The sequence below is a fragment of the Astatotilapia calliptera genome, chromosome 11 (assembly GCF_900246225.1).
Source record: "Astatotilapia calliptera chromosome 11, fAstCal1.2, whole genome shotgun sequence".
Classification (NCBI taxonomy): domain Eukaryota; kingdom Metazoa; phylum Chordata; class Actinopteri; order Cichliformes; family Cichlidae; genus Astatotilapia; species Astatotilapia calliptera.
Genome location: NC_039312.1, coordinates 15122093 through 15146780, shown reverse-complemented (window position 1 = coordinate 15146780; position 24688 = coordinate 15122093). Strand labels below are relative to the sequence as shown.

General features: G+C 42.2%; 4 protein-coding genes across 6 annotated transcripts in view; 2 read left to right on the top strand and 2 right to left on the bottom strand.

Moving 5' to 3' along the window:
• The window catches only part of usp45 (ubiquitin specific peptidase 45), a 42116-nt gene extending 32149 nt beyond the window's left edge, over nt 1-9967 (bottom strand). Inside the window, exons 1-4 of one of the 3 annotated variants that reach the window (XM_026183566.1) lie at nt 9845-9967; nt 9658-9727; nt 8164-8274; nt 7788-7957 (exon numbers count right to left, since the gene is read on the bottom strand). In XM_026183566.1, coding sequence (XP_026039351.1) covers nt 7788-7957; nt 8164-8266 — 273 coding nt within the window. In that variant the 5' untranslated portion in view covers nt 8267-8274; nt 9658-9727; nt 9845-9967. Of the gene's footprint in view, nt 1-7787; nt 7958-8163; nt 8275-9138; nt 9548-9657 lie in introns of those variants that run through there. The other 2 variants (XM_026183568.1, XM_026183567.1) reach the window with 2 other exon arrangements.
• Nucleotides 20-7465, bottom strand: LOC113031466 (uncharacterized). The gene is made up of 2 exons (XM_026183565.1): nt 5811-7465; nt 20-4418 (listed from the first exon to the last, which is right to left on the bottom strand). Exons 1-2 carry the CDS (start codon nt 7461-7463, stop codon nt 627-629), a joined length of 5445 nt encoding a protein of 1814 aa, XP_026039350.1. The 5' UTR covers nt 7464-7465; the 3' UTR covers nt 20-626.
• Nucleotides 9968-10265: 298 nt separating the features above from the next.
• tstd3 (thiosulfate sulfurtransferase like domain containing 3) lies at nt 10266-12259 on the top strand. The gene is made up of 4 exons (XM_026183570.1): nt 10266-10506; nt 10597-10758; nt 11175-11334; nt 11730-12259. Exons 1-4 carry the CDS (start codon nt 10368-10370, stop codon nt 11788-11790), a joined length of 522 nt encoding a protein of 173 aa, XP_026039355.1. The 5' UTR covers nt 10266-10367; the 3' UTR covers nt 11791-12259.
• A 3026-nt stretch (nt 12260-15285) lies between these two features.
• Nucleotides 15286-19281, top strand: LOC113032283 (desmin). Its single transcript, XM_026185107.1, has 11 exons — nt 15286-15636; nt 15782-15941; nt 16086-16235; nt 16634-16753; nt 16855-16950; nt 17047-17181; nt 17268-17378; nt 17461-17571; nt 17717-17841; nt 17940-18803; nt 18982-19281. Exons 1-11 carry the CDS (start codon nt 15410-15412, stop codon nt 19073-19075), a joined length of 2193 nt encoding a protein of 730 aa, XP_026040892.1. The 5' UTR covers nt 15286-15409; the 3' UTR covers nt 19076-19281.
• Nucleotides 19282-24688: the final 5407 nt, after the last annotated feature.

Genomic DNA, 24688 nt, shown 5'->3' with positions numbered 1-24688 from the left:
TGTTGAGCATGACAATGAGTTCATTGTATTCAAATGGCCTCCACAGTTACCAGATCTCGATGCAACAGAGCAGGGCAGAATGTAAAATTAGCATTTTGGACATGCAAGCAGCAACTGTATGATACTATCAAATCAACAACGACTAAAGTTTCCAAGTAATGTTTCCAGCACCTTGTGTAGCATTCCAGCCGGACTTTATTCAGACGATGCACTCAATGATCATTACGGATGGACCATGGTGGGGTATTCCAACCCATTTATTCACAAATTGCCATAGACACATCGTAAGAGCTGTTCGCCTTCCAGCTAGATGCTAATTTTAAGATGGATGGAAAACGATAACCTTCTCATTTAATCCTTTCTGCGGCAAGCAGTTGCGGTACGATCTTCCTTCCCGGAAGTTGCCCGTTACGAATTTCAAAATAAGAGTTTAATCTATATTATAAGGTATAATTCGTTCAGGGATTTAACTGTTTGAAAAATATCAAATAATCTGGGTCATTTACACTCCCACCAAATCATTAGTGTTCAAAAACATAACTCCATAAACATAGGAAGAAAGAACACAATGATTTCATAATACAAATAATGACCAAACAACAGAAGCATAGTATGCAAGGAATGGACTAGTCACCTTCCAACAATAAGACTAATTTTTGAACTGGCCGTTCGAGCACTGACCGCTTAGTAAGACGTTCACCATTTTTGCCAAGTTTCCTGTCACCTAGACAGAGCTTCACTCTCCTAACCAGTCCATCTCTGTCCATTGTAGTCTCTACGACTCTTCCCAACCTCCATTCATTTCTGGGCAAGTCTTCATCCTTCATTATGACTATATCCCCAATCTGCAGGTTTCTCTTTGGGGTGTGCCAGCGTTGTCTAAAGGCAATGTTGGCTAAGTACTCTTTCTGCCAACGGCTCCAGAACTGCTCGGCCAAATATTGTACATGGCGCCATCTCTTTCTCGCATACATATCTTCCCTTATGAACTTGCCGGGGGGAGGAAGGGCCATGGTAGACTTCAGGGTAAGTAAGTGGTTTGGTGTCAGTGGCTCAAGACTGTTGGGATCATGTAGGTTTTCAATAGTGAGAGGACGACTATTAACTATCGTCATTGCTTCATAGAAGAATGCTCGGAGGGAAGCATCAGGTAGGTTTCCAGGTGAGAGTCCAAGGGTCGCGTTGAGAACACTCCTGACTGTTCTAATTTGACGCTCCCACAATCCACCAACATGACTTGATCCAGGAGCATTTAGGATGAAGTCACACTGCTTCTTAGAAAGGAAGTTCGTCAGTTTATCACCATCTAATTCCGTGAGGGCTTCCTGCAGTTCATTCTTGGCTCCTAGGAAGTTACTGCCTTGGTCAGATTTGATCTGGCGTACGGCTCCACGTATAGCAATGAAGCAGCGCAGTCCAATTATGAATGAGTCTGTAGATAGATCCTCCAGCATTTCAATATGGATGGCTCTGGAGGAGAAGCAGGTGAAAAGGAGACCATATCGTTTTCGCACACTACGTCCTTGCTTGCTATAGAAGGGTCCAAAGCAATCCATTCCACAGTAGGTAAAGGGTGGAGATGGATTTACTCGCTCTGGAGGGAGATCGGCCATTTTCTGTTCTTCAGTCCGTCTCCGAAGCTTCCGACAAACTACACATCGGCGAAGATAGGATGCAACCGTCCTGCCAATTCCTGGTATCCAGTAACCTCTTGTCCTAATTGCACTGAGAGTCATCCCCTTGCCTTGATGTTTGACTTCTTCATGACAGTATGCTATGATCATCCTTGTAACATGATGTTCCTTTGGAATGATGGTAGGGTGTTTAACTGAGAGAGGAAGGTTTGAATCACGGAGTCGACCTCCCACCTTAATCACACCATTGTTGTCCAAGAAGGGGTTGAGGTGATGTAGCTTGTTATGAGGTGGCAGCTGACAACCTTTCTTCAGTAGCCGCACTTCCTCCGAATATGTTTGTCTCTGCAGATCTTTGATGATGAGGCGCTCGGCTTCTTCTCTTTCCTGCACTGTAGAGAGGCCGATTGACTTATCCTTGTTGATCCTTCGAAGAATGCGAGCCACTGCACAGATGGCACGAGTCCAGGATGAGAACTTTGCCAGCCGATAAGTAAGAGAATCTTGTTCTACAGTTTCCGTGTTTAGAGTCCGTGTTTCCTTAACTTCTGGATCTCCGACTGACAGTTCCGGAGCCACCTCTTCTGAGAGGTCAACTCCCTTTTCCCATAGAAATGCAGGGCCGGTAAACCAGTCCGATGATATTAGCTCATGGACAAAACAACCTCTAGAAGCACGATCCGCAGGATTCTGGTCAGTAGGGACGTATCTCCATTGCCTTTGATTCGTGTAGAGATGTATCTTCTGGATACGGTTGGCTACGAATGTATGAAAACGTCGAGCCTCATTATTGATGTACCCTAGTACAACCTTGGAATCGGTCCAAAAATGCTCTTCAATGTCCGCATATCCAAGTTCTTCCTTCAAAACATTGCTGGTTTTCACAGAGATGACTGCAGCCGTCAACTCTAATCTTGGGATCGTGGTGACCTTTGTTGGGGCGACACGAGATTTGGCCATGACTAAAGCACAGTGGATGTCTCCTTCTTCATTGCTAAGCCTCAGATATGAACACTGTCCATAGCCAGTAGTGCTTGCGTCGGAGAAGTGATGTAACTCACGTTTAATAACCCTTCCGAAATCTGCCGGGGCATAACTTCGGGGTATATTTATCCTCTCCAAGTTGTTGAGGTCGTTTTTCCATTTCTCCCACTGTGGACGAAGTTCGTTGGTTAGAGGGTCGTCCCAACCTGTTCCATGGCAGCACATCTGCTGCAGCACTTCCTTTCCAATGAGCAAAAAGGGGGCTATGAGACCCAAGGGATCGTACAGGGATGCAACAATGGACAATATGCCTCGACGTGTTGCAGGCTGTTCCTTAAGGTTGGTGCTGATCTTTAGGCAGTCTGATTCGACGTGCCATTGGATACCCAACGCTCTCTCTGAAGGTAAGTTATCAAAGGCAAGGTTGAGGTCTTTAATGTCTGATGCACGTTCAGTTGCTGGTATGCTTACCAGGACAGCTTTGTCATTGGACACAAACTTGTGGAGCCTAAGACCACCCAGGGCACAAAGTTTTCTGGCTTCTTCTGCTAACTTGATAGCCTTCTCTGAGCTGTCTGTACTTGTGACTCCATCGTCGACATAGAAATTTCTCAGAATGAACTGAGAGCCTAATGGGTATCGGTCCTTATTTTCTGTAGCCAAATGCTTCAATCCGTAGTTCGCACAGCCAGGCGATGAGGCTGCGCCAAAGATATGCACCCTCATACGGTATTCTTGGGGCTGTGCACCGAGATCTCCTTTCTTCCACCAAAGGAAGCGCAGGTAATCCTGGTCTGACTTCTTCACATGAAATTGGTGAAACATTTTCTCTATGTCGCACATCAATGCAGTGGAGTGCAACCGGAAGCAAAGAAGTACACCGTTGAGATTGTTCATCAGGTCAGGTCCAGTGAGCAGATGATCATTCAAACTGGTTCCCTGGTACTTGGCAGAGCAGTCGAACACCACGCGCAGTTTGCCTGGCTTCTTGTCGTGGAATACACCGTGATGAGGTATGTACCATTTTTCGCCCTCTTTCCCATCATCGTGGACTTCCTCTGCATCACCCCTTTCTATGACCTCCTCCATGAACTTGATATACTGTTCTTTGTACCCTTCATCCTTTAACAGCTTCCTCTTTAGATGGCTCAGACGTATGACAGCAAGCTGTTTGTTGTCAGGTAAGGTAGGTCTCTCCTTAAAGGGCAACGGCATCTCGTAGTGACCTAGACTGTTCTTTTCGATGTGGTTCTTGAGTTTGTCCAGGAACAGGATGTCCTCCTGAGACACTGGTTTGCCGTCTTCCTTAGCATCCTTAAAGTCAGACTCTAGAATGCAAATGGCATCTGCCGGAGTGACTGGTGGGAGCTCCCTGACTGCAACTCGGAAGCACTGTCCCGCCGTACTTGAGGTGTCGGGGCATGTCGACGTACCACCAACTATGCTCAATCCTAAGTCGGTACGAATTGCATAAGGCTCATCGTCTCCTCCCGTTATGACGTCTCTTGGTGCCATTTCTCGTGCGCAGTTATAGCCTATCAATAAACCAACCTCACAGTCCTGTAGAGGTGGAATCTCTTCTATGACCTTGGAGAGATGATTCCACCTTTTAGCTGTCTCGCATGTTGGGATATGGGCTCTGTTTACTGGTATGCAATCCTTGGTATAAGCAGGAGGAAGGTCGATGAGGAGGGAAGAGCGATAACCCCGAACACAAAGCCCTGAGACTCTTTGGCTCTTTACGATCACGTCGCGTCCAATCATAGTAGTTAACTTCAGCTTAACTGGACAGGAATCTGCCTTTAATTAGAGCTGGGCGATATGAGATTTTTTCATATCACGATATGTTTTTTTCATTTCAGGCGATAACGATATCTATCACGATATGAGCCAAATAACTATATTTGTAAGATTTAAATGTGCCGTTGCTCACAAGTAAAATGTGAAATAATCAGCAGCTTGTTTTTATTTAAATATTTATTTCCCATAATAAGTTCAACAGGGTAGATGTACTTAAGGAACATGAGACTTTTTCAGATAAATAAAGGCAAATATTGCAAACTACACACAAGGCAGCCGCTAAAGCGTTTAAGTTTCAAAATAGAACAAACGAAACAGACTAAATTGTCAATTCCACTTAGAAACAAAATATTAATTCTAAAAATAAATCTTAGTTTGTTTTACAGAAGAACAGACAAAACTGACTAACTTTTGGCAATATCAAATAAACTGAGAACTAAAAGGAAATTCTCAATCTCTCCTTGTTGTATAGCTGAGCTTTTCAAACAGTTTTAACAGTTACTTTAGTCTGACAAAAGCCGAATGATGAATTAGCGCTTCCAGTCAGAGACTGAGGCTACGTCCACACGTACACGGGTATTTTTGAAAACGGAGATTTTCCGTTTTCGTTTTAAAAAATAATCCCGTCCACACATAAAGGCAGAAATGAAGGAAAACGCTGCTATGAACATGCCAAAGCAGCAGGTGGCGCTAGATTCCTAACCGTGCCGAAATGTTGGCCAATCAGAAGTCTAGAAGCCTCGGTGGGAAAAAGTAAACAAAGCTGGGGCATAGAAGCAGAACCGAGTCGTATGTGTGGACGGACAGTAACTGTGTGTATATGTAAGCATTTAAACACTGCAGAGAGTAGAATTAACAGTAACAGTATTGTAGAAATTCATTTCACCGAAACAATAACGTGGCGCACAGTGTGACGCATGCACCAGTTTATTGTATTTCCAGACTTGTTTTCGGCACAATTTACAGTGCACGCTACTCTGTTTTTGTCAGACTTGAAATAGCCGAAATACCTTCACACTACGGAACTTCTATGGCTCTTCCGTTTGACAATCTCTCCGGCACTGGAACCATCATCTGTTTTCTCTTCGGTCACGCTCGGTTGATTTTTCTAGTCGGCACACTCATTTCCTCCATTACCCGCTGGCTGCTTCCCAAACAAACACACGTGCGGCTTGGCACTTGTGCTGTACGTAACAAGTCACGCTACGTGACGCTGCGGCTGTGATTGGTTCGGCTCTGCGCTACTTAATTTGGATTGGCTGACCTTTTTTTTTTTTTTTTTTTTTTTTTTGAGGACAAGAGCGGCGAGGTCTATCGCGATAGCGTAATTTCTCTATCGAGTAAAAGTTATATCGCGATACATATCGTTATCGTTCTATCGCCCAGCTCTACCTTTAATACATCACTCAGTTCCTGCTCAACAAACGTCGTGTCGCTTTGCGTGTCTAGCAAGGCGTAAACCAGTTTCTCAGTTCCTGTATCCTTTTTTGACACCCACACAGGCACAATCATTGATGTGTTAGTTGGCTGTCCAGTAATCACTGACATTGAAGTTGCAGCAGCCTCCATTTGGCCGGCATTGCTCAGGATAGTGGTTTCCTGTGGCAGAACTCTTTCCTTCTTTAAATAGTTGTCATCGTGTAAACAAGTGGGATGTTTACCCTTGCACGTGTTGCATGAGTGTCGATGTCGACAGTCTTTTGCACTATGTCCAGGTTTGGTGCAGCCATAGCAGAGCTTATGTTCTCTGACAAAATCTCGACGCTCCTCCAGAGTTTTAGCAATAAACTTGGGACATCCATGTAGTCTGTGTTGATTATTTTGACAGAAGGCACAAGGAGACCTTTCCTTTCCTTTAACTGGCTTGAGCCTCTCGGTGTCAGCCTCAGTCTGTGTGTTTAGAACGCTTGCCTTGTTCCTCTTAGGGTCTCTGCTGCCTTGTTTTGCAGTGCTCGACTCAGAGCTGCGGAGGGCATAAGCTGAGGTGATTGGATTGCAAGCAATCTCTGCCTCTGTCGCCATAAATGTGGCGAAGTCCTTAAAACTGGGGAATTCCTTATTGCCCTTTAAGGCTTCAGTAACCTTCCTGTTCCAGTGAGATGCTATCCACTCTGGTAGTTTAAGGATTAGCTTCTTATTCTCTTCACAGTCGTTCAGTATTTCGAGGCTCTTCACATGTGTCATTGCATCTTGGCAAGCGTTTAAGAAATCTGAGAAGTCTCTTAATCCTTCTGCATCTCTTGGTTGGATCTTTGGCCAATCTGTGAGCTTATCTCTGAAGGCTTTCTGTATAATAAAGGTTTGGCCATATCTGTTATCCAGTTTGTTCCACGCATCCTTATAAGCGTCGCTGTCATTCCTATAGAAAGTTCCTTCTAATGTTTTAAGAGCTGGGCCGCCTACATACTTCCTCAAGTAATAAAGTTTGTCTGCTGGGGAGATGGCCTTTTTGTCAATAAGTGACATGAATGAAGTTTTCCACTCAATGAACTGAATGGGGTCCCCACTAAATACAGACGGCTCTGGAACTGGAAGTCTATTTAGAGCCATACTGTCTTGTAGGGCTTGGGCAAGGGATGACACGTTTAGGTCGGGTGGCGATGCTGTGACGGTGGGAGTTGGAGGGTTGATAGCAGGGGGAACATGATGGTTTCCCACTGAACTATTAGAGGAATGGAGACTGCCTTCCTGCGAGGCTACCTGGCTGTAGACTTGCAGTTTGGCCCGAGCGGCCCTCAAATTCTTTTCTGCTTGGAGGCGTTCAAGTCTGCGCTTTTCTACTTCCATTTTTCTGTGCTGTTCCTCTATCTTCTCCATTTGTCTCTCTTCTTCCAGCAACCCTTCAAATTCGACTTCCTTAGCAGCTAGCTCTGCTGCTGCATCCGCCTGTTTGAGTGTTAGAGTAGTGCCTTTGTGACTACGGATTGACTTTGTCACTCTAGATGCAGTGGATCCATAGATGGAGCGTGCGTAGCTGTTCTTAAGCAGCTCCCTGAGACGGCAATGTACTTGTTCTGCATCATAATCACCATCGAGATCTGACATTCTCTCGTAGGTGATTATGATGCAGAACAAGTACATTGCCGTCTCAGGGAGCTGCTGAACCTATACTGTGGAGAATTATGGCAGTTCTAGAGGCAAAATGCAGTCCAACCCGGCACTATTAAGGCACATTTAATAAAGTGTCCAGTGAGTGTACACATGAAAGTAAAGAAGCAGTCAAGTTCATACACAAATAAGAATTAAAGACTCTTGAATATGATAATGACGTTCTTACTCTGTTGTTTATTTCAATTTAGTTTAAACTCTGCTGCATCACATTTTGCTTTATTTATCATTTAAAAAAAAAACAAAAAAAAAAAAACTTACCTGAAAACCACACTTTAGACACACCAGAATGTCCTGAGAGGCTGCTGGCTCGCCATCAATCATTGTCCTTTCCTTTAGGCACTCTGAGCATACCGACCACACACTCGAGAGGACTGATTTCTTTACTGAGTTCAGGTCCACTGCTCTACTCACATGCTGGCAAGTCAGTCCTGTTAACAGACAAGGTGTCTTGTAAGCAAGGATCCTTTTAATTGAAGGTGAATTGCACTGATCCCATAAGAATAATGAATGAAACCTCACAGACTTTTCAACATTGACAAAAAATACTCAAGAATAGTCTATAGGACTTTACCAAGTCAAAATTCATAGTCTTAACCGTAACAGTCCGGTGCCATGTACTGTTACGGTGACTTACCGCTGACTTCATCTGATGATTCCTCATCTCGAGGTTTTCTTGGTTTATTAGTCCGCTTAGTCATGTCGGCGGCTTTCAAGGAGAAGGGGTCCTTCAGCCGCATCTGGTGCTCTGAAAGCAAGAAGGGACAACACTGGTTTAGTTTTACACATTTAGGACACCCACACATAATTTTGTTTATCCAGGTACTACACAACTGCTATTATTATTTTCTTCACAACAGAATGAGGTACTTTCAAAATAGCAAAAAAAAAAAAAAACCCCTACAGTTTATATCAGGAATTGTTAAATGCACACACTCACACACATTTATTGTGTTGTCATTGTACTACAGCACAGTCCTACAGAAATGTGCCAAATCAAAACTTTATGACAGCATGTGTTTACATTCAAATAGCTATGCATACATATCACCTAAAAGCCTATTTAGGCAGTTTTTAATGTATTTGTAAAAATTGTAGAGGGTAATATCACTTGTAATGGAAATTGTGTATTTTGTTTGAGTGTTTTGTTTTGGTTTTCTGCTTTTATATAATTTTTAATATTCACATGTTTACATTTCAGTATTGTAAAACTTTACTGTAGATCTAATTGTTGTAACATTTTATTTGGAGATATTTGATGGCTTGGGCCCCAGGAAGACTAGCAACCACTGTTGTGGAAGCTAATGGGGTTCCTTATAAATAAACAAATAAACATTGAATCGTCAAGCACTACTTTGCTTCCAACAATAGTGAAAAAAAAAATATTAGGATAGAATAACTAATTATGTTTGCACAATTACACTCTTGCTTTCTCATATTTTATATATATTCAGTAAACTACTTTTCATTAAAGCAGTTGTTTTTTCTCTCCTTCATTCAAAAGCCCAAGCCAACTCCTCCTTGCTGGGCTCCGACTCAACGAAATCCACTTTCAAGACAACAGCACTAAAAACAACAACAACAAAAATTCTTTTTTTTTTTTTTGCCATACCAGAATAGCCTCTGCTGAAGATTATTTAAATAATTAAACGGTAAATGCAATATGTGGTTTGGCTGTTATAAGTTGGTGTGTTTGACGCTACTCTCAAGCTGGTGTGTTCGGGGCGATTAAATCAGGTGACTGATTTAACCAATCAAAAAATTTCCACTGCTTGTAGGTTTAAGCTGATTTTCCTGGTGGACTCCTTTTGAAATAATTTTTACACCCTTCGCCTAACATGCTACTGACCTAAACGTTTTCTAAACTGCAAGAAATCTGGAAGCGAACGGTCACAATACCTACGGCTACATGATATGCCACTGCTAAATAAAGGCAGTAGGAGAAAATCAGAGTTTTTACGACAGATAACTCTATTAATGGACAACACCATGATTAAGAGGCCTTAACAACCCCGGCAGCCCGGTTTGGGTGAGAATAAGAGGCGCCTAACCCATTTATTACGGAAATTTTAAAAATTAGTTTATCTTTTTCATACTAGATTTAGCGAAAATGGAATATGTATTAACTCACCTCTTAAAGTTAGGCTCCTATGTTGACTTTGTCAGCTAATATGAAGCCAACACTGAGATGTCAGCTCTTCCTGGGTTGCAAAAAAAGGCCAGCTACATTAGCTTGGTAGGATAAAAACTGAACTGGTGTGTTTTATCCAAAATTACACGCAGACATTATGGCTATTCAAAGAAAAAACGCGCAATACCGTCAACAGTTATCTCAATATCTTTTTGTTTCCACCCTTGACTTTTAAAACATGTGTCAAGCTTTCGTTAGCATTTACAGGCAGCACTGGTTATGTGTGACGCACTACGGCAGCTCAGGTTGGCCCAATGCTGCATTCAAGTTGAGTGGGAAAATCTCTTTTTTACTAGAGGTAAATAAAAGCTTGTTTCCCATCTTTATGCGTTTCCCAGTTTCCCATGGCGGCGAATGCAACATAAATAATGTTTTTTGTTTTTACTTGATGCACTTGTTTGATCTAATTAGGGGACATGATGCTAATTTGTGTTGATAAATAGTTAGTTATTACTTGTTTGAAACTATCACTAAGGCATTTGTGGGGAAAGAATTTTGGCCCATTAGGATAGCCGTACGTCTGCGCAAGCGCAGATAATTGTCGGCATTGTGACTTTTTTTAGTTGTCCCACGCAGATACGCTTAAGTGAGGGTTTGTGTTGAAGAGCAGTGATAATTTAGAGTGCAGTATCTGGCTTTGATAATCACACATGGCCTTGAGAAGTTGTTGGAGACTTGCCGGTGTTGTCCCGCGGCTTTTATGGAATAATACCGTCCAGTTTGAAGCTTGCGTCCCGAGAGGACAAGGCTCTGTGTCCAGCAGTGTCAGCACTCGCCCCGGTTACAAAAGTGAGGTTTAACATGAGTGACTCACTGTCATGTTTTGAAGGAGCTCATATACTGCATTAAGTATATTGTCTGTCTTGTTTTTAAACGCAGAGTTGCTGTTCCGCACATTCAGTTCAACGCCAGCGAGCACAGTCGTGAGTTATGAGCAGCTGAAGGAGCTCCTGGTTGGGCGGAAAGCGGTAGTTATAGATGTGCGAGAGCCCTGGGAGCTCCGAGAATACGGCTTCATCCCCGGCTCCATTAACGTCCCCCGTGAGTACTGCTCTCTCTACCTGCAACATTGTTGTCCGGCTGGGCTGCCAGGGCTGTAGACTTGTATACTAGTGTAGTATACTGCAGTTTGTGTGGGTTGGGGGTAAATAACAAATCGTAAATGTCCAAAATGAAGCAAACTCATACACAGTTTTTATATTGTTCATAAAACAAACATTTGAAGGTGTGCTTTGTCCCCGTGGCTTCATAATGGCAAGTTTAATTAGGTTTGAAATGTGCTCAATTTGACATACAATTCTAAATGGAGTAAAACGCAAGCAATATGAGCCACTTCATATTATATGGTACGAAGGAGGGCATTATTCTAAAATATTACTACAATGCTTCCAACCAACTGTTCTCCAGAGCACCAAACCCATCATACTTCCTTAACCTTTGTGTTTTTGACTTTACAGTGGCGCAAGTGAACACTGCACTCCAGCTGGGTCCAGAAGACTTCAAAGAAAAGTATGGTGGTGAATTACCTCACCAGACAGATAACGTTGTGTTTACTTGTTTGGCGGGAATCAGGAGCAAGACTGCGCTGAACACGGCCATCACACTGGGATACAAAGAGTGAGATATGTGTCCTTGGCTTATGTCTGTCACCGTCACTGGTTTCCACCTCGTCATTATGTTTCTTACTAGACTTGGCCATTTTCAGTCACGAGAAAAGTTATCAGTATTGTGGTTAAACTTAGACTTTTATAGTTACCACCATGAGACAGCATTTACTATAGTTGAGGTTATTGCCTTGTAGTTACACAATGCTGTTCCTCCTCGGAAGGATACCACATGTCCCACATCACATTTTCTATGTCTATGTGTCAAGTATTAAAACACTGTGATTGTCTGGTGATGGTAAAGTCACATACAAATGCATGATTTTGTTTAAAAGTCTTAAATTATGAAAAGTGTGATTTCGTCAAAGCAAATGTTCACTTTTTTCTTTCTTTTGTGTCTTGTTTCAGTGTTCAGTATTACTCTGGAGGATGGCAAGACTGGGTGAAGCATGAGCAGCATAATCAGTGATCATGGAACTGGAAAGATATTTATATATTTATTTGAAGCTATTTTTGCAATTATTCGAGTTTAGAATGTGAAGTGATGGCGCAGCCTTGTAAAGGGCTTAAAAAAATTTCATGGCTCCTCATTTCAATGTTAAAATCTCAAAGAGGTGAAACCAGTTTGCTTAAATCCACATCTGCCATACAATATTTCTTGAAACCCCTCTTTAATTTCTCTCAGGCTTAACCTCCTTCTAAACCCTTTACAGCTTTTTGAAATAAGCTCAAAGAATCTTCTGAAGTGCTAAAGATTAATTATGCAAATAAAGTCTTCCACTCCATAATGTGAACTATTTTATTATTTCCTGTTGACATATTGTAAATATTAAATTGCTCAACAGGCAGTGCAGACTTTGCCAATACTTAATGCATTTATTAATAAATGTACTATTTAATAAAGTTATCAAAGCTAAATAAACTAATATTTAACTTGAGTCTGTGTGTGTTTATTATTATTTTTATTATTTATATATTGGGCAGGATTAGTAGATGACCTAAGAGGACATTCGTTTAAGTAATTCCAGATATAAATAGGCATAGAGAGGCTTGCCGGGGTGACAGCTGCTGGGGAAGTACTACGATTTACTGTATTGAAAGTCCTTGTCTAATATCCTGTATGAATTTGTCACCAACTCTCCACAGGTTCCTTCATCATCCGTGATAATAAATGGGTTTGTTTTCAGCAGGGAAGAATGTTTCCACTACAGTTTGCTGACCACCGCCATGGACCTTGTTCCCTATTCCTTCTTTTACAGCTTGAGCTGAAAGTCCCTGCAGAATCAGCAAATTTTAATCTCACTGTCTTGTTTAATTTGGACAATATTGTTTTAAGTTACTTTAGTTTATCCTAAAATTCAGCTTAATCATTGTGAGTGACAGGAAACTGGCCTCTAGGTGACTTTTCAGATGCGTTAGTAAATTATCTAGGAGTGTTTATTGGTTTTCTTTGGGGACATAATTGATAGCTTTAAAACATACCTGACATTGTTGTATCACCTCAGCACTTTACAGGGATTTTTGTTTCTTTTATATTTGAGCTTGGTGTTGACAGTAATGACTTGTAAATAAAAATAAACAGTTTTTGAGAATCAGAAAATTTTGTGATGCAATAATATATTTACTTAAGATTTACATCTATATAAATATTTAATTTTGATTGTTTTAGAGTTTTCACCTCTCTGATACAGTTTTTAAATAAATAAGAAAATATTTAAGAAATATATATGAAAAAATAGTTTCATGAACACTTAAACATATTTAATACCATATATTGATGCATATATATTGTATGAGCAGTTCCATTGGTAAATTTGTCAAGAATTTGTGAAAAATTCTATTAATTGACAGCAAAGCTTTGCATGGTATTCAAGACAGAATAATCTTTACACAACGTTGTAAAAAATTAAGTTTTCACAGGACTTAATAGCTCTGTGAAAAACTATGTGCATCCATATGGTTACTGGTAATTGCACTTGATCAAATGATGTGTGAACATCTCCATCAAAAGAGACGTTTTGGCAGTTTGCTGGTCTGGAGCATTCAATACCACAAGCTTTCCAGGAGTGGACATCCTAGCAAATCCCCACCCCAAGGTCAGACTGCGCTCAAAAACTGCAAAAAACCCAAGGGTAACATCTCAGACTCTACAGGCTCAGTTAGCATGTTAAAGTTCATGACAGTTAGAAAAACACAGACCAGTCTTGCTTGCAGTGGTTGCCAGGAGAAAGAACATGGAAGATTATGTTTACAAAGTTACATCTGAAGAAACCACAAGATTTCTGGAACAATGTCCATTGAACAGATAACACCAACATGGAGATGTTTGGCTATAATGCTCCGTGCTACATTTTGTAAAAACTAAACACAATATATCAACACAAACACCTCAAACATGCTGCCAGCATGGTGGTGGATTGGTGATGATCTGGGCTTGTTTTGCAGCTACAGGACCTGGGTACCTTACAGTCACTCAGTTGACAATGAACTCTGTATACCAAAGTACTGTAGAGTCAAATATAAGGCCATCTGTTTGACATTTGACGGACTGATAATGTCATACAGAAAACCACTACCTTGAGATACTCCATCTAGTAAAGGAGTATCTTAAAGTAGTCTTAACTTTATTTATTAACTAAATTTATTATTAAATAATACATTTATTCAATCAGTTTGCTGAACGTTCTCTGCTGCCACAAGGGCGTCTTTCATAGCAAATGCCACCACCCTCTAAATATAATATAATTATCTGGTATTTGTCATTTAACACCAATAATAATAATGATAATAACAAAGCATTTTTAGTTCAATATTATCATCCATTTTAATAAGTAATAATTAAATATTTAAATGAGTATCAGGCAAAAAAAGTTATAATACCACACAATGATGTATAAGAGTTTGTGGTCTTAGTAAATGAAGTGAGGTTTTATAAATACTGTAACAGAAAGCATCATCATAGTGAACAACGGTTGGTGGAACGTGAAACAAGCAGCTTAGTAGAGAGATGACTATTCACATGACTGAAATATTCCGGCTCTTCCCAAAAGTCCCATGCGGCTGCAAGATGTGAGGTCAGTAGGAGAGAATAGATGCTCACTTAATCCATCACGGCAAGTTTTCACATGGAACTGTGAATAAATCATCTCATAAGTTGGATTTTAATGTTCTAAGCGGACTAAACCAACATCGGCTTTATGCATATTTTGAGTTTTTTTGTGGTTTACCATGTTGCTGTGGTACCTTCTTTTTTATAATTGAGCTCATTGTAATATCGTCCAACCCCTGCCCATGTGATTCTGTAGGTGTCAATGTAAACCATGAACAGGGCTGACTGGCATTTATGCCCTTTTATCACTGTGTCATGTCATCCGTAAACTCCAGACTGTAATCTCCCCCCTCCTTTTCTTCCGCTTCCTCATCTTCCCGCTGAAGCAGTTAATTCCATTTTCTTTTTTCTGCATACTCCAGTTTTAATATGTTGAAAACAGAGCAGACTAATAAGTACTAATTTACGTCAAAATCTTGCCAGCGCTCTTTTGTTCCTCTGCAGCCACAGCCTCATCAGGTCACCCTCTAGCTTCTGCTCAGCATTCAATTAAAGTCCCTCGTCCCATCAGAGCACATCACATCAGAGATGCACCTACTGGCTGCAATGACTTACTGGACCCTGCCTCATTGCCTGCCTGCCTGTCTCCCTGCTTGTCCTCTGATGCTGGACATTAAGGTGGTGGATGTGTTGTAACCCAGGCAAAAACCCATTATGATTTGGATAAAATAAGGAGTCTGAGAGACTTGTGCCCACAGCCATGATCCCAGCCCATTTCTGCTTCTCACAAGCTGCTGATACATATCTGAGAGGCAGGTCAAGCCTGCTTTAGTACGGAGGTTCAAGATTCCACATGCGTCGGCTCATGACCTGGGCTGTTTTGAACAGAGCAGGAGCATGACTGTCAATGGGGAGTATAAAACCTCAGACTGTGCTGACAACCAGAGAGTGCAACAAAGGAAGGTTCAGGAGCAGTAAAGTGCAGCAAACCACTGACTGTTTCCCTTCACAGAACCAAAGCCACATAGAAACCGCTGCCATGAGCTTCAGCCCAGAGAGGATCTCGTCCTACCGCCGTCACTTTGAGGACAGCAGCAGCTCGTCCTACCAGATCAGGGTGTCGAGCCCATCCCCCACCAGGAGAGAGGCCCGTCGTGCCTCCACCGGCTGCTTCTCCTCTAGAGCCGGGGCCAGCAGCATGCGTGTGGACTCAGTGGGACGAAGGACCATGTCTGCAGCACGCAGGTCTCGCATGGTAGGAGCAGGGTAAGCCATTGGATTTTTGTTTTACAGGCGAGGCCGCGAAAATAAATTCTTCTTCTACAGGCTGTCTTTAGGAATAATTTTAATCACTTAAAGGAACATATTTTGGTGCCTGTGGCTGTAGGTTAACTTGTATCAGTCATTTCAGTGTGAGTGCAGGTGCCATGGTGTGCGTTGGGCCGAGCGGAGAGCCTGCCATAGACCTGGATGTGGCTTCAGCTGAAAACCAGGAATTCCTCAGCACCCGGACAAGCGAAAGACAGGAGATGATCGTTCTCAACGACAGACTGGCCGTATACATCGACAAGGTGAAACAACCTTTTTCAACTCGATTTTACTTATTTTGATAGGCGCAGCGAAAAGCAGATATCACACTGAACTCAAACATGTTGCACAGGAGTAATTCTCATCTTGTGGAGTGTGGTTTAGACTGAGTTTTCGTGTCCTTACAGGTGCGATCGCTCGAGCAGCAGAACAAGCTACTGGAAACTGAGATTGAGGCCTATCAGAACCGGTTTGAGAAGCCTGTGGGTCTGCGCCTGCTCTATGAGGAACAGCTGAAAGAGCTGAAGAAGATTGCTGAACAAATGAGAGTTCAGAGGGTGAGACGAGAAATCTCCCGGATCCTGCCTCTGCTCTTCCTTTGCTTAGACACTCAAGAGGGCATTAAGTTTACACCTCACCGATCTGTAGAAGATCCACCCAAACAACGATACAAGACGTCAACTTGGTGTTTTCAAAGTTCTTTACCTGGTAACAAGCTCATTTCTGGCAGGCAATTTGAGGGGGATCCTGACCGTATTTGGGTGTCAGACTACAGCTGTTGTCAGATGTGTTTTATGCACAGATGAGATGACTTGATAATGTGCTGGGAGGCACACACACAAGAATGAAGCTGAAATATAAAATGCAAAAGGCTCAGCTAGATTTTGCGCACACCCTTGTGTTCACCTTCAAATCTAGCAGACAGGCGTCTTACTTATGCGTTCTTGGTTTTCAGGACATTTCCTTGGCGTCCAAAGAGTCTGCAGCTGCTCAACTAAAGGCAATCAAAGTCAAATATGAGGAGGCGGTGGAGCTGAGGAAGAAAGCCGAGTTAGACATTGAGGCCTTCCGTCCAGTGAGTGACATTAAATTAGCCACTGTCCTGGGTGTGAATGTCGCCTACACATTATTTCTCAGGGGCAGACATACATGATAACACTTCTGTTTATTTTTCAGGATGTGGACAAAGCCACCTCCTCCCGCATTGCCTTGGAGAAGAAGCTGGAGCAGTTAGAGGTTGAAATTGAATTCCTTAAACGAATCCATCAGCAGGTGGGTGACATCTTTACGTAGGAATTAGCTATTCCAAGTTTGCCTTTTATTTTTAATGATTCCTAAAGGCCTCTCTTTTTTTTTTTTTTGGTTTAGGAAATTGATGAACTCATGAAACAGATCTACGCCGCTCACGTCTCAGCCCAGAGTGCGTTCACTCTGCCCGACTTGGCTGCTGCTTTGAAACAAATTCAAACCCAGTATGACGATATCGCAGCCAAAAATCTCCAGGTACAAAAATATCACACAAAACCGCTTCCAGATGATGAAAAGTACACAGTTGAGTCTTCTGTAACGTTATCATTCTCCACTGTTAGGAAATGGATTCGTGGTATAAAAGCAAATTTGAAGATCTAACCCAGAAGACGTCGAGGCATGTTGATAAAGTTCGAAGCGTTAGAGAAGAAATAGCCAGTGCCAAAAAAGATGTGAGTATTACAAGTGAAAATTAATATGTAAGAACCGTTTATTAATATTGAGTGTCTATAATTGGGCTGAAACTGTCCCTAGATCCAAAGTAAAGAACGAGATTTGGATGCCATGCGGACCAGAAACGAGGCTCTTGAAGCTCAGATCCGTGAGACACAAGAGAAGTACAGAAAAGAACTGGAAGACCTGCAGGTAAATGTCGGCTCATGTTGTCCCAGGGTGCACACCTGATCCCACCAGAGTCAGTCATAAATACACACATGCTCTCACATTCATACATGCAAACACAAAGCCACTACAACAACACATTCATTTTATAACCCCGATTTCCTGATAGGCTCGGATTGAGGCCCTGCAGCTCGAGCTGAAATCCACCAAGGAGAAAATTGCGCTGCACCTGCGTGAGTACCAGGAGCTTCTGAATATCAAGATGGCTCTGGAGATTGAGATCACAACTTACAGGTAAGTGAAAAATAGCCACCTGAAAATGATTTTTGGGTTGTGTCTTTGAGTGAATATTAATAAATTTGGTAATTTTTTGTCTTTTTTTTCCTCTGCAGAAAATTGATCGAGGGCGAGGACCTGCGGCTTTCTGGCATGATGCAAACCTTATCTCTCACTAGCTGTAGCATGAGCGCCATTGGTGCCGGGATGAGCATCAGTGGAGGAGGCATGGGAGGTGCAGGTGGAATGGGTGGTGGACTGATAGGACGTGGTGGTGGGGGAGACATTGGGGGCAGAGTAGGAATGGGTGGGGGCATAGATGCAGGAGGCATGGGAACAGGTCCAGGAATTGCAGGTTTAGGTGGAAGAATGGGTGCTGAGGGAGCCAGTGGTAAAAAAGGTCCTGCTGGTACATCAGCTGGGGCAGACTTTACTGGTAGTCATGGATTAGGAGCTGGGGGTGTAGGTGTAGGTACTGAAGCTAATGGTGGGGTTGTGGGCAAAGGCAATGGCAGCAGAGCAATGGGCACTGGAGGAACAAGTGGTTCTGGTGCTGGAGGTGTGGGAAACCTGGGATTCGGTACTGGAGGCAAGAGTGACAGCAGCATAGGTGGGACTGGAATGGGTGGAGGTGGTAAAACTGGAGGTTCAGGTGGGATGGGTGGAACTGGCACTGGGTTTGGTGGAGGAAATGGTGGTGTAGTTGTAGGAAAGAGTGGTGGACTTGCTGGAGGAATAAGTGAAGAGGGTAGTGTAGCCCGTGGAATGGGTGGTGGAGTTGGAGGCAGTGGAGGAAGTGGGGGTGTGGGTAGTGACGATGCTGCTCTGTCAGCTGCTAGTGGCATGGGGAAGACAGGTGGAGGAAAGGGTGGCATTAGTGGCACCGGGACTACATATGGCTCAGATGGACATGATAAGAACATCGAGGCCTATGCAGAGCAGGCTGTGGAGCTGACGGAGAGGAGGACGGTGCTCATTAGGTAAAGGTACCATCAGGTGTTTTTGCAGTTCTTTCAAACAGGACAAGCACTCACACCCAGAAAGTACAACCAAACACTACCCTTCATTAAGAAACAATGACTTAACCTGGTCTGTGACAGAGTCGGGTGTGGTTTAACATGCTTGTTTCAGTCACTTTGTCTCTCTGTCTCTCTACAGAACAGTCAAAAATGAGGATGATGTGCTGGAAATGGACCACCAAGAACAGACCTACACCATCACCGGAGCGGCCGATGAGTCGGACAACGAGTGAGCAACACGAATTCCCAAGTGACCTCCTCTCACCCTTAAACCTCCACGCCCCTCTGAGCTTTGCACTGACCAAGCCCCATGTTTGGACACTGACCTTTGCCCTTTTGCCCCAGACAAGAAGACCATGACTGACCCTTTTGCTTCAAATCAGGGGCTTTAACTATGCCTCACTAGACAACTCAACATATTCTCTAAACTTTTGTGACCCCCCCCCCCCCCCTTTTTTTTCTACATGCCACAAATAAAGCTATCAGCATTGAATTACCTTGTTACTCTTTTATTTTGTGTCCTTTTGAAGAGTTTATATGAGGATAGAGAACGTCATTCAGCAATAATTCAATGCTGGTTAAACCTCATGTTTTGCTTAGCACAAAGAAATGCTCCTTAGAATCCTGGCTTTGGCTTGAAATGATGCAGAGTGAAAAAGGGAAAAGGAAGTCATGAGGGAACAGCAAAACAGAGAAAGAGAGGGGGAAAGGGACAGAGTCACCTGAGGGTCGAGATGGTTGCCCTGACACTTTCTGCAGGGCTGAGGAATCCGTCACTCAAATGCGGTCCTGCAGCAGAGTGACTGCACACAGCCGTTTCCTGTCCTCATTCCATCCATTTCCACACCTTTTCCCACTGCGGCTGATCGGGAGAGATTGGATGTGGCCAGCAGATGCCAAACACGCTCAGTGTCCTGCTCAGGGGCAGAGAGTGAAGACATGCAACACACCAATCAGAGACAGAAAGCGCAACAAAGACTGGAGTAGAACCGGTGGTCCTGTGCTGTCATGGCAGCAGTAACATTACTGTACCATTATTATTATAATTTGGCACATCTCAGGAAAGATAGCAAGTAAATAAATAAAACAAATAATTCTCGGTGGATGGAAACCCAGAAAGGCTTCCTCAGTTCAACGTAATAAGGCTTCAATGGAACTTTTAGTTGTTTGATTGAAGATTTTTTGATGTTTCATTGGCAGCTTTAGAGTGGATATATGTCAATAGACAATTATTATTATTTTTTCTGAGTAAATAACTTAAAAAGGAAAACCAGAAACAGTGATACACGTGGGATAAATATGAGTGAGTTAATTAAAAGATCAATAAATACATTTTAAAATAGCAAAAACAGTAAAGCAAAACAAAGAAAAGGGGGGAAAAGAACAGAGAAGAAAATTAGTAAATTAGACTTAGTCAAGTATTTTAGTGTGTAACCCCGTATTTCTTGCTGCACAAATTATTTATCTGAATAATATGCACTGACTTCATTTTAAACTCACGTCATTTTCACGAGCTCAGTCCACTCAAACACGGAGGAGAAATTAGTTTGAACCCGAAGCTGTCCGTCGAAAATATGACGCTCATGTGAGAATGAAACAGGAAAGCATTTATTATCGATAGCCTCACGTGTTTTTTTTAAAATGTGTGGAGCTCTCCATGGTGCTTCCGTCTTCACACTGAGAAAACTCATTGGGGGAAAAAGTGAGTACATTTTTATTTAAATATGATAAATAAATAAATAAATAAATAAGTATTCTGAATTCCACAGCATATAAAACAAAGAGGCAAAATGCGCTCCTTTAAAATATATATTTTTTAAAAAACCCTCAAAGACAGTGTACCTGATCATTGATATTTTTATCGCTTATGTTTATTATTAGTTGCAATTTCCTTTTAGGATGTAAAAAAAATACGAGACTGAATTAAATGTTGGGTTGTTTTTTTTTTTTAAATTCTTTTAACGTTTAACTTGTCGCAGAAAAATGTTAGAAAATATTGACCTCCTTGTTGAGATAATAACCGTGAAGTTCGCTAAAAAATGTCTAACCATATTCAGCCATGCAGGCGAGTCAAGGTATCATGTCTTTAAGCGTGCTCTTTGCCTTTATATTTGTTTGTCTCACATTGCCAGCTTGCAGAGACAAACCCGCCGAAGTGGGTCACTAACCTTCATCCTGGGAGAAAAAATGCGCTTTTGCTCGGGGCGAGGGAAAGAGCTCCTCAGATTCACCGAGAAGGGCAAAAGTTGCGACTTTCTTTGAAGCCGGTGATTCTCTGTCACTTCGGCGCATATGCTTTGGGTAGCTAAATCCCAATTAGGGTCGGCTGACACGCTGCTCTATTCACGGGCGACCCTGCCTGCATACATTTGCCTAGGAATGAACTCCTCAAATAGATCTGCTGCTAAATGCGCCGGACAGCAGAGAAAATCGGCCTGAGTGACACTTTCTTTCTGAGGCGGTCGAGTGAGAAAAGGTATGAATTTATAAGGTACACCGAAACATATCAATTCACGGAACTTCACGCGCCTTTATCCGCGTCTTCTCACGCGAGACAAAGTGAGTTGAAGTCAGGGAAAAGTGGCCTTCCAAAAAAAAAAAAAAAAAAACTTTGTTGAGACTTTGAATACCAAAACGCTGCAGCCCACTTTTGAGTAGGGATTTTTTTTGAATGCAATCACGCATGAACAGCGCTGAATCGGATGCCATTTATTCGGCTCCTCTCTAATGCGATTTTGAATATTAGTCTGGGTTAAAATCCCAATCATGTCATCTGGTGGGAGTCCCATACAAGCACAATTACTATTCAAACGCGTCTCAAATGTCCCACCCGCATCAAGGCAGCTGGTCTGCCCACGGTGCAGCTTGCATCTTTCTCCAGGTTTCTCAGAGTGTGAAACACCTCATAGATGAGCAGGGGAGGGTGTTTCTGCAAAAGCAAAGAAAAGCACGGAGAAGATGGACGGTCTGCTCTGAGAGCAGGCACGAATCTGAAAGGAATAATAATGATTGTTTTGCTGGGTGGGATTCGGAGGGGCCAGAGAGCCATACGCGCGAGGATTTCAGTTTTCTTTCTTTCGTCTTCTCCTTTTTTTTCTTGAATCAAAATTTAAGTGTGACCGACTGAATGCGAGAGGTGGGCTACACAAGATGTGCTGGCTTACACGCGGAGAAATAAATGGATTTAGAGGAAAACAAAGTCATTTCTAAAACGTGGGAATCTGTGAGAAATAGGCCACATTGCTAAGTGGGACAATGATTGGGCTCTCTCCCCCCTCCCTCCCCTGAATAGACCCAAAGAAAGTTTATGGGTCGACATAAAAAATGTGTTTTCTTCTGCACTCAGAGGGGTCTTCAATGGTTAGACCATTGAAACCAGTCCAGGAGAGGTGGTGGTGAACCCTTGGCACCCCTGAAGTATAGTCAGGGCGCATGAATGGAGATCCCTGGTGGGGCATTGCTCTCCGTATTTACCGCGTTGCTTTGCAGACAGGTTGTTCCTCTATATTCATGGGTCATTAATGGCCAACCAGTTAAATCAGAGAGAGCCCCACCGTTTAGACAGTTTTAATCCAAAAAAGGCTGGCAAGAGGCAGGCAGAGAGGGCCATAAAAAAGAAGAAAAAACCCGACTCCCACCTCTTCCGAGCACCAATTCTTCTCAGGTCGTTATTTAAGTTTATTAAAGAGAAGAAGAGTTCATTAAAAAGAAAGAGCACTCGCAGAATCCGCAATAGTTTCTGAATAAAGATCCAACTATGTAATTAATGTTTTTCTTAAAAAAAATAGAAAAAAAAAGAATAGGAGGAGGCACAATAAGGCCGCTCCAGCCATTTAATTTCATTTAATTTTCCATCCCATTTGCCTCCAACACTGCCGTCACTCTGACACCGAGCCTTTTGACCACTCTTCAGGGCTTCAGAGCGCACAGCGGAGCGGGGATTCACCCCGGCGACTTTTTCCGCTAACAGAAAGGCAACGTCTTCCCCTCTTTTTTCTTCGTTTTCTTTCCTCCTTTCATTCACCCCACCTCCTCCTCAGAGAATAATTAATTTCACTGTGGAGAAGTGCGGGCCTTTAAAGCAAAGCAGGGGTGGATGGGAACCAGTCGCAAATGGCGAGGCGTTAATAAATAACTCCCCCGCACAGCCGGGCGCAAAAACATTGACGAGATTGTTCGCGTGTAGTTCAGGACTGTGGAGGAGCGCAGGGAGGTGGGGGCGAAGGGGGAAAATAGTACCTGAAATAGTTTATTTTCATTTTGTGTGAAATAGTTTATTTTCATTTTGTGGAGAGATAACTAGCGGAAATGCACTAATGAAGTGCTTTTATTTCATTTTATTTTTTAAATTATTTATTTATTTATTTATTTATTTATTTATTTGGGGTTTTTTTGGGGGGGGGGGTCTCTTTATTTATCACCATCTTTTTGGTTCTAATGTCGCATACCCACAGTCTTTCCTCACTCTAATCCCCTTCCAAGATAGTTTTAGTACCACATGTTTTACATTAATTGCGTGTGTGTGTAAGAGAGAGACACAGGGAGACGTGCACAGTGGACAGGTCAGAGGTCAACTTGTTCATGGTCTGAACTGATCACCCAGTTGTTGTTTTTTCAGTTCAGACTCATAGACAGCATCAAAAAGCATCCGTATCTTTAAACAACCTGCTGCGCGGAGCCTCATTGTGAATGTGATTCTAAGTCTGCCAGTACACAGACACTGTGTTCGCCAAACAAGTGGGTTTTGGTGGGCATCACATAAGAGCTACAGATCCAAGAATATGGAAAGAATAATTAAAATATATTAACATCCATTCTCAAATGACTTAACATCGCAAAAAAAAAAAAAAAAAAGAAAAAGAAAAAAAGAAGTACACTGTATAGCCAGACCTGCCTGTGTGAGATCATGCAAAGTTTTGGAGATACATGGCTTTCATAGGGCAGCGATGTTACCATGGTTATTTGACTTTATTTATTTATTTATTTATTTATTTATTTTAATCAATCAATTAATCATTCAATCAACCAACAGGTTCAATTACTATGTCAGTCCAGCCACAGGAAGCAGCCAGTAGAATCACCTTGAATCCAGCGTTTCTATTTCTAGCCTTTTTAATAAGAGAGACAGACTGAGCATATTTTTTTCTTTTTGTCATAATAATAAAAATATTAATAACAATGACAATATATTTTTTGAGAATATATTTCTTTGTTAAAAGAAACAGCCTTTTGTACAAACGATTTTCCATGTTTACATATATATACATTCATAAAATACCATATATATATATGGCATTTTTATGAAGGTATAAATAAATATATTCTGCAATAATTCTATTATCTTCGTGTCCCTGAGCAACCAAAAAGAAAAAAAAAAAATCTGTTGTATCTTGAGCCAAGAGAGCCACAAACAAACAAAGTGTGAGCGTCGTGAAGATGATGATGATGGTTGTTTCTTTCTCTCTCCTCCTGCTGGTGGTTCTCTCTTTTCAGTACCTGCCTGATCTCAACCCGGCACACGCCGAGAGTCAATAGAAGTTAACAAGTCCTCTAAACTTTCCTGCGCCTTTTGTTAATCTAAGGACACAAAGGCGGAGGCAGAATAAAGCCCTTTGAAGTATGCAAAGCCTAAAGAATGCCAGCCAAGTAGATTTAAAGTAGCCACTGATTTCCAAAAACCTGCCTTGAAAGGGAAGAATGGAAAAGGGTGAGGATTTATGGAGAAATTATACAGTGGATTTGTCAGTTAAAATATCGGAACTGTCTGGAGGACAAAGCCACATGCTGAGGATTAATGGCCGCTCTGGACCTTTGATTCTGCACCCTCTTTTCTCTGGCCTTGACAA